This window comes from Mixophyes fleayi, chromosome 4, assembly GCF_038048845.1.
Source record: "Mixophyes fleayi isolate aMixFle1 chromosome 4, aMixFle1.hap1, whole genome shotgun sequence".
Taxonomy (NCBI): Eukaryota; Metazoa; Chordata; class Amphibia; order Anura; family Limnodynastidae; genus Mixophyes; species Mixophyes fleayi.
The window spans coordinates 65,944,739-65,966,353 of NC_134405.1; the positions used below are offsets into that span (position 1 = coordinate 65,944,739).

General features: G+C 40.6%; 2 protein-coding genes across 4 annotated transcripts; one reads left to right on the plus strand and one right to left on the minus strand.

Moving 5' to 3' along the window:
* Positions 1-950: 950 nt before the first annotated feature.
* On the minus strand, positions 951-7,205 carry CIAO1 (cytosolic iron-sulfur assembly component 1). 2 transcript variants are annotated; one of them, XM_075207359.1, is made up of 8 exons: positions 7,105-7,205; positions 6,051-6,201; positions 4,547-4,695; positions 3,941-4,052; positions 3,016-3,104; positions 2,639-2,840; positions 1,674-1,755; positions 951-1,585 (listed from the first exon to the last, which is right to left on the minus strand). In XM_075207359.1, exons 2-8 carry the CDS (start codon positions 6,187-6,189, stop codon positions 1,351-1,353), a joined length of 1,008 nt encoding a protein of 335 aa, XP_075063460.1. In that variant the 5' UTR covers positions 6,190-6,201; positions 7,105-7,205; the 3' UTR covers positions 951-1,350. The 2 variants fall into 2 exon arrangements, with proteins under 2 accessions (XP_075063460.1, XP_075063461.1); XM_075207360.1 differs by having other exon boundaries at positions 7,134-7,152.
* Positions 7,206-7,376: 171 nt separating this feature from the next.
* Positions 7,377-18,905, plus strand: TMEM127 (transmembrane protein 127). Of its 2 annotated transcripts, none has more exons than XM_075207362.1 (4): positions 7,377-7,476; positions 10,210-10,479; positions 15,408-15,572; positions 16,916-18,905. In XM_075207362.1, exons 2-4 carry the CDS (start codon positions 10,236-10,238, stop codon positions 17,218-17,220), a joined length of 714 nt encoding a protein of 237 aa, XP_075063463.1. In that variant the 5' UTR covers positions 7,377-7,476; positions 10,210-10,235; the 3' UTR covers positions 17,221-18,905. The 2 variants fall into 2 exon arrangements, with proteins under 2 accessions (XP_075063463.1, XP_075063462.1); XM_075207361.1 differs by having other exon boundaries at positions 7,393-7,499.
* The last annotated feature ends 2,710 nt before the right edge of the window (positions 18,906-21,615 follow it).

Here is a 21,615-nt window from a genome sequence, read left to right on the forward strand (position 1 = left end):
GGTATGACCCCTTTTGATTTCTGTCCTCCGCGGAAATCCAAGATGGCTGCCGGCATTTTGTTCTTCTGATAACCGGCACTCCATGCCCGCAGTGGCAGCACCGGTTATCGGGGAGGCCCCAAGAGTGACAGCGGTCCGGAGACCGCCTGTCACTCTGTACTCAGGCACCCTATTTACTCTGCCAGTGAGAGCCTCTGGCTCTCATCTGACAGAGCTGTGCCTGCGCTGCTGTGCTGTGGAGTGTGTTCTCTATAATAGAACACACTCCCAGGTCTGCCACCAAAAAGAGTTCCTATCAAAGGAATAAGTAGAATAAAATAAAGAAAAAAACACTAACACTACTAAAACACTGACCAACTCCATGGGCACCTAAAAAAAAACTGAACAGGTAGGGGCAGGGGGATTGTAGAGGGGAGGGATCTGTCAGCAGTGCTAAACTTAACAAGCTAGGTGCCAACTCCCCGTGCTCCCCTCCACAATCCATGGTAAGCAGTGTCCCCCAGACTGGATGAAAGAGAAAGCTACTTTTTCAATAAAAAAAAATAAAAAAAAAATGAGAGGAGCTGGCAGGCTGTTGGGGAGAGGGAAGCCTGAACGGCTACTCTTCCTCAGGTCAGGGATCCAGGGTCAAGGTGGCTGTCTGGCACTTCACCCCCTGGGAGGCATCCCCAATTAATCTCAACCATGATAAAATAAAAGTAAAAGTAAGAATAACAATTAAAACACATGGCAAAAGCCCACAAAAAAAACACCCTTCTTCAGTGAACACTTTACTAAAACTGAAAATTGCTCCAGGTGGGAAGGAATAGTTTGAGTGTTAAAGTGCCTCCTACTACACCCCATTGTCGCAGTGTCCCCCTGAAAGGAAAGAGAAATTGTGCTGGACAGTGGAGTGTTTTCCATTTATTCCCATTTCAAAAGAGCACCTGGGGTTTAATACAATTTAGCCATTCTCCATTTCAGGAAGCACATTTATTTCATTATAAAACAGAAATACATATTCTCTGAACATAAATACAATGCTAAAGAGATATATAGACATCACTTATGTCTGCTATATTTTACTTTATTTTTGTCAGCACTACTCCCGAGACCACTTTATTCTGGATTAACCCACATTTCACAACAGAAAGGTTACTCAAGGCTAGCTTGAATTGTAGAAAGGAGTTAAATTGACTTAATGTAGAAGTAGGATGATTAGTATCAGCAGACAACAAAGGGTGAGTGGGATTCTATAGTTCACTCTTCGTACATCCCTAGTAACATGGGAATTTCATGTGGTTGTCACATGTATTACGTCACAATGTAAATTACAACGTAAGATGTAGGTTGCCTAAATATAATTTTGAATTATTCTGGGCGCTGGTATTGCCAGAATGCCATTTCTCCATCATCACTACAAGACGCCAACAGACCAGGCTCCTTGGGATGCCATGTCACACAGTTGACATCTTGGGAGTGGGCTTGTGGCATGTGGGCCGTTAAAGAGAATGTCGGCTGCATAGGGTCAAAGCTAGTGTCCTCCTCAAATATCCTGATGGCATCATCTCCACAGGCTGTAGCAATGGAGCCTGTCAGATGGCTCCTACGGGGAACAGAGAAAGAAAAGTTAGAGCTGCAATCCAATCAAAACAACTGAAAGACAGAAAAAAAATAATATTATAAACGTTTACCAGTTAATATCGTAGATAGTCCTAGTGTGGTATCCTGTTAGGGTGCATACACACGTCCAGTTGGGGTCTTTTTTACTTACCCCTAAAGAAAAAGAAGTTTGTTTGAAAAGACAACTCTCAAAATACCGAAAACAAAATATATAGTCAGTGGAAGTCTAAAGCATTCTCGCAACCGGAATGTTTAGCAAATTCTGTCTACAGAAACTATACTGCCATTTTTGCAATGTTTGCTCCTATACACCCACACTCGCTAGAGCTCTACAATCAAGTGTCACTGAGCAAGTGCTGGTGTCTAGTCTGCCCAGTGTGGGAGGGGTCCTTTGACACACAACAAATGAGTGATTTATTTAAGTTATTCTCTATACTCTGATATGTCAGTTGGCCTCTGTGGTGATGGCAGCGAGGTACATCAGTGATAGATTCAATGTGGGTACCAGGGAGAATACTTTGTTTAAGAAAAAAAAAAGCCAATATATTTTTCTTTGCCTCTAAATGTGGAGATTTTATAATATGTTTCACTTTATTTTGAAACTTATTTTTTTTTTTTTTTAACAAACTTTGCTGAATCAAATATTCATGGTACAGAAACAACAAGATTGGTGTAACATATGCATGTGTGGATATACATTATTCAACCCTTGAGGGTAAATGTATCAAGCTGCGGGTTTGAAAAAGTGGAGATGTTGCCTATAGCAACCAATCAGATTTTATAGTTATTTATTTAGTACATTCTACAAAATGACAGTTAGAATCTGATTGGTTGCTATAGGCAACATCTTCACTTTTTCAAACCCGCAGCTTGATAAATTTACCCCTAGGAGTGTACATCTAAGATTGTCATAATCGTTCTACAACAAGCATGAGCAAGATAAAATTTGTGGCTATATAAGTGTGCATAGAATGCTGGTTCACCTGTGTTGTTAAAAAAAAATAAGTTCACTATCAGTCCTTCTGGATTCCATTACCTTGCTCCTTTCCAGACCCATTCTGTTTCCAGATGCGCACAGTCTTATCATCGCTGCATGTAGCCAGCTGGTCCCCACTCTGATTAAAAGCCAAACTCCATACTGTAGATGTGTGACCTTCCAGGGTAGCACAGCACACCCAGTCATCCTCCTCCTCTCGGTACAACTTCACTGTGTCATCATAGCTGGCAGAGGCCAGCAGCTGGATGAGGAGAGGAAATTACTGGGAATGAGTTCAGCAAGCAGTGATAAAGCTGTGTTGTTACGGTGACATGCATAGTGTCTGTGGATTTATACTCCCAGATTAACAGCTATTACAAAGTGCACCATGGTAGCTAGCAAAATGTTAGCATAATTCGGATATGCTCATCACTCACCTCCTGGTTGGGGTGCCACACTACATGCTTCACATCCTGTGTGTGCGAGTTCAGTACACTGACGCATTCGTATTCTTCTTCTTCATCCACTGGAGCAAAAACAGACCAAGTTTATGCACAGACACACCCTGTGATCTAAACATTGAATCTACATAAAAGGGTCATGAGGGAGTACATCTGATCAAAGTAAAGATCTCCAAAAATGGTGTCTCCCACATGTGTGGACAACAGAGGTCTTGTCATCTGGCCCAAACGGGCAAAACAGAAACTATTGATTGTAAAAGCTTAACTCAAAAGACAGCTTGTGAATCTACAGCAGATGCAAGCATACAAGAATAGGCACGTCTGGGCTTTCTAATTCTTCTAACCCTAACCATAATATCACACCTACAACCGGTGGGGGATAATCAGGGCTACCACTTCTATCAGTCTGCTAGTCAGCAACTGATAATCAGTGGAAAAATGCAAAAAGTTGCATTCTCTGTGTTTATAAAACCAAGTGGTATTCTATTGTATCCAGCAAAAAAAAAACCAGCACAATTTATTGCCATGTATGAATGAACATCCTGGTGCCCATAAACCTATTTAAAGAGCAATTGTCATCGGTACAGAGCGGCATTTTTTAGGCTAATCCAATATTCATGATAATTTAGCCTATCAATTCAACCTGGAATCACTAAGGGTTATTTACAAAAACTGCAAAGCATCTAATCAGCAATTATGTATCTGCCTAGTGCAAGTTAGATAATGAAAGAACTTGTGATCAGTTCTTATAGTTCTGAAAAATAACTGTCAATGACATCTCTGAGAGACTCTTTAGACTATGGCTGCATTATCATGAATATCAGTTAGTTTACAAATGGCTGCCTCCACTGTGGAGGCCACAGGTGCAAGCTTAAACCACCTGTCAGTTTAGTAGGCTCACCTTCCCATACCCAGACACTCTTATCACGACTGCATGTCGCCAGGAGATTTCCAGAAGGTGCCCAGGCCACAGACTTCACCTCATTTTCATGTCCCTCAAGGGTGGTAACGCACTAAACATGAATAAATAAATATATTTAGAGATAAGAAACACAGCATCATCATCACCATTTATATAGCGCCACTGATTCCGCAGCGCTGTACAGAGAACTCACTCACATCAGTCCCTGCCCCATTGGAGCTTACAGTCTAAATTCCCCAACATATACACACATAGATAGACAGATACACAGACTAGGGTCAATTTGTTAGCAGCCAATTAACCTACCAGTATGTTTTTGGAGTGTGGGAGGAAACCGGAGAACCCGGAGGAAACCCACGCAAACACGGGGAGAACATACAAACTCCTCACAGATAAGGCCATGGTTGGGAATTGAACTCATGACCCCAGTGCTGTAAGGCAAATGTGCTAACCACTAGGCCACCATGCTGCAGCAGGATACTTTGGTTACTTTAAATTTAGTTATCTGTGCATCATAAATGTTGCGCATTATGCTTTTTTTTTTTTTTGCATTATTTTAAATCCTAAACAATAATATCACTGTACCTCAAATTCCTCTTTCTTTTTCATCCAGATGCAAGTAGTAGCATCAAAACTGACAGATGCCAAGTAGTTACCACAAGGTGACCATGCTACTTTCCGAACTGTACGCTGGTGCCCTTCACCAAGGACGGACTTGCATACCCAGGTATCATCTACACAATGTGAGGAAGAGAGAGACTTAATGTGACAGTGAGTAGGCACAAACCAGCTTCACAAATTGTATGATTTATGCAACTTTTTATTTTGTTTTTAACTTAACAAAATGTAATGTTGTATACATTCAAGCATTGCGGACACAGTTTCACTGGAAACAAAGTACCTTTCATCAATAGAGTGGAGGCACACATTTTTTCACAAATACTACTTATCAATTCACCATAACTAGTAACATCATTTAGGAGTGAAGCCCTTTGTCTTCCAATTGATACCACTAGTTTCTAGTGATCTGGTAGGCTGCATTATCAATATAATTGGCTCAACCCACAAAATGCCTCTACTGTGTGTAGGCTGAGCTCAGTCAAGTTAATTAATGCTACCATGCTGAATTATAATGCTCTTTAGAGAAAATTTAGTTTTACAAATAAAGATAAAATCAATCATATTTATAAAGATATAATATTCAAGTGTTGCTGGAGCATGCTTTCACGTTGTAAACGGTTATGGGAGAAAAATAATGATAAAAAATGGTTTACAGTAGAGGTAGTTGAATGCAGTACAGCAAAAGCAGAACAATGCACAGTTATATTATAGAATAGCAAAAGTGACCCAGTCATTGCCTGGTTTCACTGACACTCAAACTGCAGCAACATTATTGTGTGCAAGCTTCGTTGCTGGCCACATGGTCTCACAAACAAACATCATTGCCAACCACATTGAATGACTCCATAAAGACAACACTGATCATAATTTTATCTGAAATACCTTCAGTTCTGAAACGTCTGTATGTAAATTTGTAAATAGTATGGATTAGGCAATGGTGCTCCAGTTTAGTGGTATTTTAGGTTTAGTAGTATTTTAAGACTCTAAGGGGCATAGTCAATTGTTGGCGTTACATGTAAAAGTAACGCGGCGTGCGCCCTATTGCCGTCATTACGGTAATAGTGTGTGTAAATACCGTTATTACGGTACCTTTCAGGCTGGATTTCAGCTCGCAGCTCAGGGAGCTGTGAGCTGAAATCCGGCTTAGTATTACCGTAATAACGGTAATACTTTTAACGCTGCAGGAAACGGCAACAATTGAATATGCCCCTAAAGGGTAAATGTATCAAGCTGTCAGTCTTTCCTGGCGGGTTTGAAATGTGGACATGTTATTTTGTAGAATGTAGTAAATAAATGATAAATAGAATCTGATTGTTTGCTATACGCAACATCTCCACTTTTTCAAATCTGTCGGAAACTCACAGCTTGATACATTTAGCCCTAAGTGTATTTTCTTAATGATTCACACATTTGTATTAATAGCATAATATGCACCATCACACATGCACGACAACAACACTAAACGCACCCTCTTTGCCCCAGATTCGTATAGTCTTATCCCCTCCACAGGAAGCCAAGAGAGTTCCAGAGGGATTCCATGCTAGGAACCAGCAATGGGAATCAGGGTGGGCACTAACCCGAGTCAACAGAGTCAGTGAGTCCTTCATATTGGATTTAACCTGTGAGGCAAGGTAGAAGCATATGTACATCAGCCACCTCAAATACATATAAAGTGTCCTATCTTTAACATTTCAACAGACATTTTACTTTTACTGTACTCCTCATTCCACCTTAAACCCCTCATTCACTCTCTCAGTCACTTTCCATCACCCTCTCCTCAGCCGCTTAATTGACTCTCCCGGTCACCCTCTCCTCAGCCCCTTAATTGACTCTCCCGGTCACCCTCTCCTCAGCCCCCTCATTGACTCTCCCGGTCACCCTCTCCTCAGCCTGCTCATTGACTCACCCAGTCACCCTCTCCTCAGCCCCTTAATTGACTCTCCCGGTCACCCTCTCCTCAGCCCCCTCATTGACTCTCCCTGTCACCCTCTCCTCAGCCCCCTCAGTCACTCTCCCTGTCACCCTGTCTTCAGTCACTCACCCTGTGACCCTCTCTTCAGTCCCCTCAATTACTCACCCTGTCACCCTCTCCTCAGTCTCTCATCCTGTCACCCTCTCTTCAGTCTCCTCAGTCAATCACCCTCTCCTCAGTCACTCTCCCAGTCACCCTCTCTTCAGTCCCTCTCCCAGTCACCATCTCCTCAGCCCCCTCAGTCACTCTCCCTCTCCTCAGTCAGTCACCCTCTCTTCAGGCCCCTCAGTCACTCACCCTGTCACCCTCTCTTCAGTCACTCAACCTGTCCTCAGTTACTCACCCTGTCACCCTCTCCGCAGTCCCCTCAGTTACTCACCCTGTCACCCTCTCCGCAGTCCCCTCAGTTACTCACCCATACTCAGTACCTTCAGTTACTCACCCTGTCACCCTCTACTCAGTCCCTTCAGTTACTCCCCCTGTCACCCTCTACTCAGTCCCTTCAGTCACTCACCCTGTCATCCTCTACTCAGTCCCCTCAAGTACTCACCCCTCACTCTTCCTGGTTTCTCACGTTACCTCTACACACAATTCTCTCTCCCGCAATGCATGCCGGTACCCCTACTAGTCCCCCTGCAGGTCACATCCATACCAGGCTCTCCAGCTAGCCACTAGAGACACAACAGCCCGTTTAGTCGCTAGATCTCTGGAAGCGCCATTTTGGATAAGCCATATTCATGTCACTTAACAAAACGTAGACTACATAAAAATGTCTTCCGCTGTTACATCCAGCACACAGTGTCGCGGACTCTTTTAGTCTCCAGCACATACTCACTCTCTCACGGGGAGAGGCGGCGATGAGAAGGCGGAAGTCAGCTGTGGGGAGAGCCGAGATACGGGAAGAAGAGGACCGGTAGTTGCGGTCAGTAACATCGGGGTGGAGAGGTAGGGCTGGGGCGTTGGGGGGTGACGAAGAGGGACTGACACCCACAGTTATACGCAGTCACAGTTTTGGGGGTGTTAATGGTGGGATTTCTGAAGAAGGAAATGGGGGAGGGGAGGGAAGGGAGGCCCTGTTATCAATCTTAGCTGGCTGTTCTTATCTATTATTATTTACCTCGCAGTCATAATCTTCATTGAGCACTACAAGCATATTATTGCACATTATTATTTTGGATACATATAAACTCACTTCCTTCTTTCCTTCCTGACCGAATCATACAAGTTTATACGCTACACACATTCAGCTATGTCTGCCTGTATTATATCATACATCCAGCCTAATCTGTGTAATTAAACTAATATATAATACGCCCTGGAACGAGACACTGGCTTCAAAACGACCTTTATTGGCAGACAATCGTATTATTATGCCTTATTTGCCATATCGTTTTCCTATCCACCTCTTCTATAATCTATAGCTAGCACTGTTTGCTCATATGTAATATTGCTTTGCAGTGTTATTGATTACAGCTATATTATTTACTTATATGTTCCTGGTTATTTTACACCTAGCACATTCCTGTTGCTGTTGCTGTTCCTGTCCTGTATATTATTATTCCGAGACTCCTCCCTACTGGTTAAAGTGCACATTTCAAAGCCCTCATTAAATCCTTTTTATTGTAATGAATGCATGACAATGGCTTTGTATTTATATTCGTCCAAGGAGCATGTAGTGTGGGGCAGTGTTGACAACATCAGGCTGTCTAGTTGTTAAACAACTGTTTAACACCATTGCCACAAACAGCCTTATAGCTGTAGTGGTAAATTGTTAGAACCTATAAATCTTGTTTTCAAAAACATGTTGTTAATGGTTAGTGTATTGCTAGTAAGGTTAGCATCTGACCACCATGTTCAATCCTTTAGCATCTCAACTCCCCTCAAGCTGTTCTTACCAGACACAACCCTTGATGCCACTGAGCCTACCACAATCTCACTCTCTCTTGAATTCTTTCCTTCATTACCAAACTTTCTTGCCCAAAATGGTTGTGTCCCTCTACTATTGAGCCCTTGATTCTACAGTCCTGCTGTCATTGTCAGCCTTCAATGGTCCCCACCTAAACCATGGCACTCCAGACTTTCCCGCTACCTACAAAACTGCTGTTGTACTCACCTTGTCCCTCTCCTCTCCCCCTTCCACCTGTCCCTTTTACCCAATCCTCTTTCCTCCTCCGTTCCCTCTCTCTTGAGGCCTGCTCCAACCTTCTCAATGCATCACTCTTCTCCAGTATCTTCCTTTCCTCCTTCAAACATGCACTTGACTACCTCATACCCAGAAACCCTTCTTTAGACCCTGCCTCTCTTTCCAATGTACCTCAGTCCCATTTAAGTCTACTTACTGGGAGTCAACTGATAAGGATTGAACTATTTCTCAAATTTATTAAAAACGGACCACAGAAACAGCAGTTCCGAAAAACTGCTGTTTCTGTGATAAAAAAAAATCACACTTACTCCCCTCTTCGGAAGCGCTGTCTCAGGATCTCCTCCAGGTCTTCTTCATTTTTCTTTACTCTGGAACTATAGTTGCAGAGAGAGCAGTGAGTGACAGGGAGGGATCATGTGATCCCTCTACACGTGCGCTGTCCAGCTCTGCTCTTCAGAGCAGAGCTGACAGCCCTGAAATCTGACAATTATGATAATGTACGCCAGCTTCACCTGGCGTACATTATCAAAACAAGTTTCCGTAAAAAATGTTTTTTTCGGAACTTGTTAGATTGCGGCCAGGAGCAGTCACCATACTGTTGAATGGTGACTGCTCCCAAAAACGAAGAGGAGTGCAAAGCAGCAGATATCCACGATATCTGCTGCGATGCACCTTTCATAAATATGCGGAGGACACGTAAGGACCTTAATTTCCCGGTAAGAGCACTATCGTGCTTTCTTAAATATGCCCCTTGTTATCTTGCCTAGATTACTGTAACCTTCATCTCTCTGGCCTTAGTGCCTACTTGACTCCCACCTTGCCTCTCTTCAGTCTATCCTCAATGCCTGATTTCTTTTCCTGTTTCACTGCTCTACCTCTGCTGCCCCTCACTGTCTGTCTCTACACTAGCTCACTCATTTACTGAATGCAATTCAAACTCCTAACCATCAGCCACTCCTCTCCACTCCTCTCCACTCCTCTCCACTCCTCTCCTCCATAAATCTCCAACCACATTTCTACCAACACTCCCTCCCGCACCTTCTGCTCTGCCAACTACTGCTGCTTTTGTACCACACTGATTACCTCTATCCACTCCCACCTCCTGGATTTTACAAGTGCTGCTCCACACCTGTGGAACGCACTCCCATGACCTGTTTGATTAGCCTCTGGGTTCCAAAGCTTCATATGTGTCCTTAAAACTCATTTCTTCAGTTTAGTATGTTGCCATATATGATAATACATACATTACCTTAGAGACATACAAAATAGAGATGTTGTTTGTGAGTGTTGGGATGATTAAATTGTCTATAATGTGAGACAGTAGATGTAGTCAGATATATCTGAAAATTGCATTTCTCTAAAATGTCAGAGACTTAGGTGTGAAACAAATTGCTTCCATTCCACTAGTTAGTAATATAAAATATCTAAGGTTCATTAAAGAAGTGGACTATTTGTGGATATTGCTAGATGTTAAACCATTTTCTCTGCATGTATTTTATTTCCTGTCTGTAGAGTGAAACCTCTCCTCAGTGCCTGAAATGTTTGCTCCCGGCGGGTCCGGTGGCTCCTCTATTCCAAGGAGAAGAGGTCATGGGGCCCATGCCCTTCCCAAGCAGCCAGAAAGAAGTCTGGCATCTGCTCTACCTGGTGCTTTGTCCATAACTGCCCTGTGCACTGCTCTGGCAGAACCAGCATGGCTACATATCCATGGAGGAACTTGCAAGCGTCAGGAGTTGGGGGTTGCAGATGTCCTTGGGACTGAGGATCCTGAGCTTTTAATTAGTGAGTTTTGTGCTCTACTGAATAATTTTTATGGAAATTGTGCGTTGCTTTTAGATGTATTTATATGTGACTTAATTCTAAGGTAAACCATTTGATACCTCTGTTGTGTAGATTAACTTTTGCACAAAGTTTTAATTGTTCTTGTTTTATTCTTATAGTAAATGTCCATTCATTGTGGATCTACAATTGCTATATTATCTGTTCTACCTTATAGGGTAACTCCAGGTAAAATGCAATTTTTAGCCAACATTGGGAGCTAGAAACAGTGCTGTGTTTCTTACACGGGCGCTAACAAGACAGGGTTGGAAGTCTGTCCAATTTGTGTCTGTTTTAGGAACTGTCAAAATGTTGTATAGATGTCCTGTTCTGTCATTTGTCAATGCCATCACAGGTGGCAGCAAAGCGATCCCCCACACTGCAGGGGGCGGGATGTTGGACACAATTTGCATTTTAATTGGAGTAATCCTTTTAGCTTGGTGCACAACTAGATTACAGTCAAGCCATTTGGTTCTTTTCAACCAATTTGGCCCAATATCATAGTGTATGTGTTACCCCCAAAAAGACCATTCTGCATGATCAAAATGTGATCTGATTTTGGTAGGGTAGGCACACCACGTTGACATGTGCGTTGTATCACCACTCACAATGCATGAGCCGCTTACAATCCACACAGTTTCTGCTAAATATGACGGTCCTGTGTGTGACAAATTGACCAAGATCTGGATATTTGGCCCAAATTACCTTATTGTAACTTGTGTGCCCAGTTGTTTCGTCAGTGAGTTGCCATTTTTCTCTTTGCTGCAAAACGATACCTGTCCATGTTAACTGACCGTATAGTCTACATCTTATTCAGCCTGTGTCGGGCTCATTGAAGGAGTAGAACAATGATGTAAACAAATGACAATGATTATTTTTGGAACATTGTATGATTCTACAGTTTTTGAGACATGCGTTGAAACGAAGAACATATTGCAGACAAGATCAACAAATTAAATGTTAATAGTAACCAATCTTCTACTAGTACAGTGCTGTGACTCCACAATACAGTACACAATATCTTGACCCCATATGAAAGTGCCTATGCAATATAATACATAAAATGGTATGCACTCCAGTGTATTTTATTCTATATCCCTCTCTCTCCAGTCCTCTGGATTTTGCCATACCAGAGATTCAACCTTACAAGACTTCAAAATTGGCCAGGATCAATGTCATCTAATTAACAGATGAGCCATGTAATCAGGATGAGAAACTGGCTTCTAAAAGCTAGGTTAGAATGGATGATACCCTCGCTGCACCACTATATTTAGCACAGTTGACCAGGGGAACTTGTCAACAGCCAGTACTTGGCCCAAAAGGGTGTCCGAAGCTAGTAGTCTGGGACGCCCTCTTTGTCTGCATACGCTCTGCTGCTGACCGCTAAGCCTAAAGAAGGCTCCTTTGTTTATATAAAAATCACCTGTCATACAAATGGAAACAAGGTCTTTCTGACTTTGGAATTTATGCTGATTTTCTGCCATTTACTGGTTTTCCACTTCAGGAAACCTTGTGATTATACTCCTATGAACCAGGCAGTTATTATTAACCGTATCGGTTTTCTTTATTGTAACAAATGTGAGAATCTTCACTACCAGTGCTAAGCATAGTGTGGGCAGTACGGTGGCTCAGTGGTTAGCAATTCGGTCTCGCAGCACTGGGGTTATGAGTTTAATTCCTGACCATGGCCTTATCTGTGTCAAGTTTGTATGATGTTTTGATCCCTGAGCCACTTAGTTATCACTTTTGCTTTATGACAAGGTGCTCCATCATTTTTGAAAAGTCATTGTTTGTCACCAAATTGTTCTTTGAGGGGTGGGAGAAGTTGCTCTTGGAGGATACTTTGATACCATTCTTTATTCATGGCTGTGTTCTTAGGCAAAATTGTGAGTGAGCCCACTCCCTTGGCTGAGAAGCAACTCCACGCATGAATGGTCTCAGGATGCTTTACTGTTGGCATGACACAGGACTGATGGTAGCGCTCACCTTTCCTTCTCTGGACAAGCATTTTTCTAAATGCTCCAAACAATCTGAAAGGGGATTCATCAGAGAAAATTACTACTCCTGTCCTCAACAGTCCAATCCCTGTACCTTTTGCATAATATTAGTCTGTACCTGATGTTTTTCCTGGAGAAAAATGGCTTATTTTCTGGCCTTCTTGACCACGGCCATCCTCCAAAAGTCTTTGCATCACTGTGCATGTAGGTGCACTCATACCTGCCTGCTGCCATTCCTGAGCAAGCTCTGCACTGGTGGGAGTGGGCTCAATCACAATTTTGCCTAGGAACACAGTCATGAATAAAGAATGGTACCAAAACATCCTCCAAGAGCAACTTCTCCCAATCATCCAACAGTTTGATGATGAACAATGCCTTTTCCAGCATGATGGAGCACCTTGCCATAAGGCAAGAGTGATAACTAAGTGGCTTGGGGATCAAAACATCAAAATTTTGGGTCTATGGCCAGGAAACTCTCCAGACCTTAATCCCATTGAGAACTTGTGGTCAATCCTTAAGAGGCGGATGGACCAACAAATTCTGATAAACTCCAAGCATTGATTAGGCAAGAATGGGCAGCCATCAGTCAGTATGTGACCCTGAAGTTGATTGACAGCATGCCCGGGGCGAAATGCAGGGGTATTCAAAAACAAGGATGAACTCTGAAAATATTGACTCTTTGCATAAACTTAATGTAATTGTCAACAAAAGACCAAAACACGAAGTTAATCCAGATCCAAAACCAGAACAAGGGGGTCAGTGAACATCTCTAGTGAAAACCTATATTTGTGTCTTTCTCAAAACTTTTGGCCATGGTGGTACACAGAAATTCAGGTTTACATGAGTAAGTCCCAGTGCCAGAGTCTGTATCAAAACAGGGATAATACTTTTTTGAGGTACTCTTCTGCTAATCTGTTGCTACATTTTTTATGGGAATAATTTTATCTCTTTACACACCAGACAAACTATTAGTTAGTGACATCAGAGGGAGTCACTAGGAACCTTTAATCATCATGTAAAGGGAATGTCCAGTTTTTCACAATACCTCTTTGTAATCTGACACCATATCCCTCATGTAACAAATAGAGGGAAATCTCTCCCATTCCTTTCAACCTGGTTCCATATTGTACTTGGTCACTCTATCCATCCAGTCCTCTTAAATAAATCAGAATACAGTGCCCCTGACTGAGATCTGCTCTGTGAGCTGCAGCATGGTACTACTACCAGAGTTCTTAAACTTTAGTAATGGGAAGGATATGCTACAAAACTGGACATGCCTTTTTAAGGATTATCTTAAAGAACATCTGAACCAAAACTCCAAATTGCTGGTAACAACAGTCGTAAACGTTTCAAGGGCATTTTTCCTATGTAAATTAGATTTGCTGTCAGCATTGCAGTGGCTGTTGGCTCTACTTTCACAGCATGCAAACATGGTGAAGGAAAGCAAGCAAATGCTGGCACTGGCTCCCTGCTGAGTGAAGTATGTTCATGTATTTAGCTGCCCTGAAGGTATCATATATTCTCCCCAGATGACTGACACACTTGTGTATTTTGCTGACAATGAAGAACGGAGGAAATGGCTAGTAGTAGACAATTCCATTATACAATGGACAAGGTAGATGCAGCTAACTACAATCAAACTTTGATTCCCTAGCATATTTTATTAATGGAAAACAATACATTTAGTTAATGTGGGATAGTAGGTTGGTATAACCCCTAAAGACAAACTTTGTGATCTTTCATTTCAGAATTTCATTCTTAACAAAGTTTACAGTTATATGAACCTACCTGTAGTTTTTTCTCATTATTTCTATGTTTAATAATATTGTTTGCCTTGAGACTAAAGTACATATATCTACACATATCCATGTAAAGAAACCTAAATGAAGACACAAGCTGTGTTTTGCTGTTTACCTTATCCATTTGTAGTCTGCAGTGGTGTATTCCTTTTATACCACACAGCTATACTATAAGAGTCACCCAGGGAATTTCCAAAATGTTGCACTGCTTCTCCATTTGTTTCACTCAAAACACAAAAACCAGAAGAAAAGCACCTCTCTAATACTTGGTCCGAAGTTGTATTATTTGGTACCTTATTATGTACTTTAAAATGATGAATTTGCAGCTTGAAAAAAAACATAGGGTTGCTGTAATTCACCAATATACGCTGTGTGCCCACCGGTAGAGGAAACAAGTGCAGAGTTATGTGCGATACAGTTACAGTCTTTATAAGAGATTAGCCAATCGCTGGATACTGATGTCTTCTCATTAGTGTGATAAGTCATTCATAGATTAACCTGCTACTCTTATCTCCGATTTGATGGGCTCGCTTGTAGAAGCAAGAACCACCTACGAAGCTTCTTAATACTATTTTATTGCTCACCACTACAGTGGACATGAAACTTTTATTGTGTAACTCTGCAGTAAATATAATTGTTATTATTGATCTACTCATAAAGTTGGTTATTTAAAATGTCACTGCTTTCTGAACTATAATTAAAGGATAACTCCACCTAAAAGGTATTATGCCAAATTGCTCTTGTATTAGCAATAGGGCTAAGGAGATATATCAAAGGTCCATGTTCTGTACCTTGGAACGCAGTACACATGTCCTCTCCTTTGAAATTATTCCCAGACTTGAAATTTAAAAAAAGCAAAAAAAAATCTATTAGGCATGTTGCTCTTTAGCTGGAGTTGTTTAAGCTTTACATTTAAGTTATCGTTATTTCACTATTTCTGCCTAAATTGTAGTCTATAGCATTGCATTTATTTTGGTAATCACCTGTGTCTACTGAGAGTGATGCTTAACCCTCAAGCTTAGTGTGGTAACGTTTTACTCTGTTTTACACATAGATGACTTACACTGACATAAATACTTTTTCCGTATACTTACAGAGTTTTGTATGAATCGTCAGACTATACTTCTCCTTCGTGTCATTGCTGGCTTCTGTTTCCTGGGCATCGCCTGCAGTATGACTGCCTTCCTGCTTGATGTCTTTGGACCCAAACACCCAGCGCTTAAAATTACCCGACGCTACGCCTTCGCACATATTCTGACAGGTAATTTTACTGATTACAACAGGAAGACATTTTTGTCAGGCAAGCAGGGTTAGATAATTTAAAGGGCTGTGGCACAAGTTTCCATAAACTGCTAATTTAATTTTCTATAAACGTATTTTTATGAGACACTTGTGAACATTTCCGAAACTGAAATCAAAGAACACTGGCGTAAACAGTGGAATTGTTTGTGTATTCTATAACTATGAATTTGATACTGTAATATAACTCTACTTCTTACACATACTTGCCCACTCTCCTGGAATTTCGGTGAGACTCTTAAATTCCAGGAGAGCAAGGACATTCACCCGCATCATGTCCACTTCCTAGTGAAGTGGGTAGGATGGGGGCATCCATGGTGCAATTGCTGTATTGCAAGGGCATTGCCCAAATTACTCAATTTGCGAAATATCACTACCTCTGTACTTTTACTCCCCATCCCGGGATGTCCTGGAGGGGGGAAAATAAATAAATTGGCAAGTATGTTCCTATACCAGTTTCGCTTTACTCCGCTTCCATAGTTGTACCTCAGTGTCTTAATAGAGCTGTGAAATAAATTCCATGTGAGACATGACAGCAGAAATAAGCTCTCTTGCGGGGAAAGTCAGTGATAGTTCCTGACGACATTGACATGAAAACTTTTACTCCAGGGGCCAGATTTACTAAACTCTGGTTTTAAAAGTGGAGATGTCATTTTGTAGAATGTACAAAATAAGTGACAACTAGAATCTGATTGGTTGCTATAGGCAACATCTCCACTTTTTCAAACCTGCAGTTTAGGAAATATACCCCCAGGTGTTTAAACCTTGACTAATTGAAAAGTCATCTTTTTAAAGACAAAATACAAATACATTTTTTTAATTATTTTATATATGTTTCATATACCGAAAGGATCCAAGGATTATCCTTTGCACCTGCAAAATGTTTTTTTAACACACTACTTTAAAATGGGTGTGAATGTGAGGATCAATAGAAATCTACAGGCACTGTAATTGCTGTTTGTTATTGGTCCGTTCGGTCACACAGCCTTAAGCTTCCCCCAGGACTGTAAGATGAATGATTGAGACCTGTAATAAAGGCTACATGGAGCTGCTTCTGTGAGTCTGAACAGGGAAGGAGTGGAAGGGAGTTTTGTTTTATGTTTTTATTCATTTATTTTAAACACACTCTACCCAGGAATGGTTCTTTAAAATGCTTTCCTATCCAGCATACGCTTTACACATAAGTTAGAACTGTGTCACATAGTGTTCATGTAATTTCATTTTTTATTAAATATATTGAGTTATTTTATTGCAACAATTCATGTGTTTTTTCCTTTCTCTCCAACTTTCTCTTTGATACTACAGTTTTGCAATGTGCTACAGTTATTGGTTTCTGCTATTGGGCCTCGGAGCTCATTCTTGCCCTCCAGCAGCAGCACAAACAGTACCATGGTTCCCAAGTCTACGTCACATTTGCTGTCAGCTTCTACTTGGTGGCTGGGGCAGGTGGAGCATCCATCTTGGCCACCGCCGCCAACCTCCTGCGCCATTATCCCACGGAAGAGGAGGAACAGGCTCTGGAATTGCTTTCAGAGATGGAAACTGACTCTTACCCCGCCGAGTATGATGTCATGAATCCCTTTCAGCCACCACCTGCTTACACTCCATAACGAGACTCTCGGGGAGAGAGCCAACATTACCCTCAAGACTATCTCCCTACACCACATAGAGCACCTGCTGCCTGCATCAAGAGGTGGACATTTTGGCCAAACTGGCCTAGCTATGGAAACAGGCAACCAGGTTGTCAAGACAGATTTCACATTGCTTCTCTTGCTCTTTGTTTGGTATATAATGTTATATTTTTGTGATTGTTCACAACTTCCAGAATGCTTCTTCTGTCTAATACCGCTTTCTCTCCTGCTATACATTTTAATCCAACAAAGAAAATTTCATTGGTTGACTCTCTTCAGATAGGCCAATATCTACTGTCAAAGAAAGAGGGTCATTCTGTAATTACTTACAATTGTAAGCATTATCTTTCCAATCATTTCTTGAAACATAATGAAAGTTTAGGCCTAATTGAGTCTTGGGATATGGAAGGGAGTGGGATTTTATAGGAGATAGGAAAAAGTCTCTAGATGGGATAAGTGAATACTGATAGGCTGTTGAATGATGTGTTGGATCTCACCTACCTTTGGGAAAAGGGTAACCAGAGACCAGACCTGTTTGTCCGAACCCCAGTGTATTCTGTTATTTTAGTGTGATTGACAAGTTTTTCAGGGGTTTTTCGTTGCACCCTGACTTAAGGTGTTCCTGTCGCCTACACAGTAGAGACAGCTCATCTTGTGACATCGCCAAGGTATAAAGTTCCTCATGTCTCAGTAATGTCACCAGTTCCTAGTGAATTGATAGGCATTCACCCCATAATGGCTGCCTCCACTATGGATAGGCAGCACATGCATTTTAATGTATGGTTGATATTTATATACCTGTGGTGTATATAGTCTTTTTTTTTTTTTCTTTTAAAGTAATTCTAAAGTGGATATTTTCTTCTGGTTTTCAGAGGCAAAGTAGGCAGTTACCAGGCAGGCTCTTGGCAAAGAAAAATGCCCAAGCATTGTTTAACAATCCTTTATCCCAGCCCTAGAAACTATATTTAATTTACATATTTATAAAGTACAAAATGGAAGAATATCCATTGCTTCCTTAAAACAGAATTTTTAAAAATAAATATTTTGACAACAATGGGCATTTTAAATAAATTATTTTAGTTTTAAATGAGAGATAAAGAAAGGCATTTACAGAAATTGCTCCACAGGTAACTATAGAAAAGGTGGTGTTGCCCATAGCAACCGATTTGACGTTTCTTTCTAAACGTTATTTAAAAAATGACAGAATATGATCTACACAGTCACATGTAGTATATTTTTCGTAAATGTCCCCCAATGTGTCATTGGAGCCTTTTTTCCAGGGCGTGTTTATGGGTAAATAGACTTGCCTGACTAGAAAAATAAAAAATATTTGACTTTAGTCTTGACATCTTGATTGCTACATTTTCTCTTGGTTTGTGCCATTGTTACAGTGAACATTGGTACTGAAAAGGCCTTTGCGTAACTTGCTTGGTTTGGTTGCAGACCCTGATAAACCCATCAGCATTGTGGTCATTTTATATTTCTACGCATGGATCTAAATAATCTACAGCCTGTCTCTGATAAACAAGGTGGGAGTAGACATATTGAAAACCTGTGGTCTTCTGTATAAATTTATATTCCTCCTCTTAATTTATTCCGTTTCAGCATCACCTTTTTATATTAAATGTATCAGTTTCACAATAAAACAGAGAACAATTGTTTTATTTTTGTTTTATGATTGTGCAAGTAGATTCAATGTACATTGATGCCACACCCCCAAATAACTGAAATAAAAGTTTTTACTGCGTGACGGCAACATTCACAAATAAGATTTTCCATCATTTAAAGCATATCTGTCGCCTACATACACTGGAGGCAGCAATTTGCGGTATAAACCAATATTCGGAAGTCAACTGACCATAGTTCTCAGTCCATTTATAAACTGTACTTTTGTTAATATTGGTTCATCCCATAAAATGACTGTCTTCACTGTGTGCCATTGGACGGTACACTTTAACACATGATTTATTTATTTTTTATTGTAATTTGTTTACATCTGTAAGAGAATAGCCTTTTTCTTTTGTTCTGCATTTCCTGTTTACTTTGAGTTTTAGGCACTCCATGAAGTACAGGATACATATGATATTTTCTCCCACGCCTTTCATTTCCGTGCATTTTTGTATATGAGAAAAAAATGTTACAAAATATCCTTTAATGCAAAACAAGATTGCATTTTAGATTTTTAGTTTACATGTATGATGAATATAATATAGAAAAAAAAATCATTTTAGGTTCTGGTTTAAAGATAAGATGCTGTTAATTTTTTTTTATTATTATTTTCCTCCAAACTGCTCTGTGTTTATTTTCCTATAAAGAGAAGAAAAATCTGATCCTCCACTGCCATGTTGTATTTATGAATCAAGGGGACATAGGATATGAGCACCAACAGACAACTAATCTATATATCCTCCCTAATCTGTAACCACGTATCTGTACAAGATAGCAGTGTAGTATTATGATATGTCCGTGTTCTCCCCAGCATTTCCCGGGTGCTCCACCCAGCTGTTTTTACTTGCCACCCGGCTCTTAGAATCCAATAGAATAAACCATTGTTTCTACTATTAGAATAGGGTCATTCCATGTCAGTTCAACCAAGGTTGTCCACCACCCATCTCAGATTTCTACGAAAATTTTTTAGTTGAGAGGATGTCAAAACAACTATTTCTGCCAAATATCTCAACTTTCTGACAATTAGTTGATTAAATTTTGATTTTTCAATTTATTAAATAATTTACTAATCGCGGCTTTATCCAGTTTATTTGAAGTATTGCGAGTGTATTAAGGAATCGCCACAAATTTGGACCCCTTAGGTAACTCTTCCTTTCCGAACACAAAAATCCAAACCAAATTACTTTATCTGCATCATGTTTTGCGTTACGGCAAAATCGCACTTTTTTTGAATAGAATTAAAAGTACTAGGTTCAATTGACATTAGGGATCCCATTTTTTGGGGGGTTATTTAAAAAGGTATAAATTACTACCACAAAAAAAAATCAGCAGGGTACTCTGTTTCATAGTGGAGAAAAAAAAAATGAAAATGTACATGATATAAAATCAATATTTAATCAACTAATTGTCAGACAGTCGAGATATTTGGCAGAAATAGTAGTTTTGACATCCTCTTTTAACTAAAAAAATTTCAAAAACATCTGAGATGAGTGGTGGACATTTCATGTTTTTTTGGGTGATCTGATGTGGAATGACCCAACAGGCACTATGTGAGCTGGACAAACCTTTTTTGCAAGAATCTCAATTTGGAACGTCTTTGAAAGAGTGCAAATTGCGCTGCTTTGAATGTGGAGAACATGTTTCACAGCACCTTCATGCATAACAAAATTGACACACTCTTGAGAGTTAGGAGAGACCTTACTAGTGTCGCAAATTATGTTACTTATTAAGTTGTTATAACCAATCTGAATGAATGCTTCACCATGGAACTATACACATTTACTGGTACTTGGGTGTCCCCAGAAGAGCCGTAAACAAGCTCACGGAAGCAAAATGCACTACGACTGTTTTGACTGCTTGAAGCTGATCTTTTATCCCAGTAGTATGATCCATGATCAGTTTCCGTGTTGGCTAGAATGCTCCAGTTAATACCTGCTATCACACAGGATACTAGAGGTAATAAAACACATTTAAAATGATCTAGTCTGGCTGTGGTAACCTGAGATCCTACTCTCTTATTTACGACTGACACTGATGGACACTAGGGATGATTAAAGTGAAACGAAAGAGCATTTATTAAACCACCAAGCCAATACTGTATCCTACCAACATATTTGGGTTCCGTATTACATGGATGCATTTTAAAGCTTTAAGGAACAATTTAACATACAACTCAATCAGTGTGTAAAAAACAATATTAATATTAATGTTAACTGGACATCCTTGCTATATTGATGGACATAAGCAAGGGTTTAAGAAATATGTAAGAGAACAGATAACTAATATGCCAGCACTGTGTCCTATTAAAATATTTGAACACGTATTATAGGGTTTTAACTTAATGTATTAAGGATCAGTTCAACACACAATCTAATTGCAGAATGTTTTTTAGAGAGTTCATACTAATACGAACATCTGACTAGAAGCAGTGCAGGGGCAAACGCAGGATTTGTAGAGGGGGGTTTCCACACCACGCTGCCAGTGGGCGTGACCAGCATGCATGTGGGCGTGGCTATCATTTTAGACAGTGCTTGGCTGCTCTCCAACTCTTCCTATCCCCATAATATACATGGGCAATGCTGCGTGCACTACTGTTAGGTGCACACAGCTCTCCCTTTTCAAGCAGAGCCGTGCGAAGAAGGGGCAGGGTCAGGGTCCAGCCACCTCAATTATACAGTGCCCCAGGCTTTGGGAGGGTGGGGGGGG

Coding starts and splice junctions, on each gene's coding strand:
- TMEM127 (XM_075207362.1), top strand. CDS start 10,236: ATGTTTGCTCCCGGCGGGTCCGGTGGCTCCTCTATTCCAAGGAGAAGA. Junction 10,480..15,407: donor GGATCCTGAGCTTTTAATTA/GTGAGTTTTGTG, acceptor GTATACTTACAG/AGTTTTGTATGAATCGTCAG. Junction 15,573..16,915: donor CTTCGCACATATTCTGACAG/GTAATTTTACTG, acceptor TTGATACTACAG/TTTTGCAATGTGCTACAGTT.
- CIAO1 (XM_075207359.1), bottom strand. CDS start 6,189: ATGAAGGACTCACTGACTCTGTTGACTCGGGTTAGTGCCCACCCTGAT. Junction 4,696..6,050: donor ACGAATCTGGGGCAAAGAGG/GTGCGTTTAGTG, acceptor CACATTGTGTAG/ATGATACCTGGGTATGCAAG. Junction 3,105..3,940: donor GAGTGTCTGGGTATGGGAAG/GTGAGCCTACTA, acceptor TTTTTGCTCCAG/TGGATGAAGAAGAAGAATAC.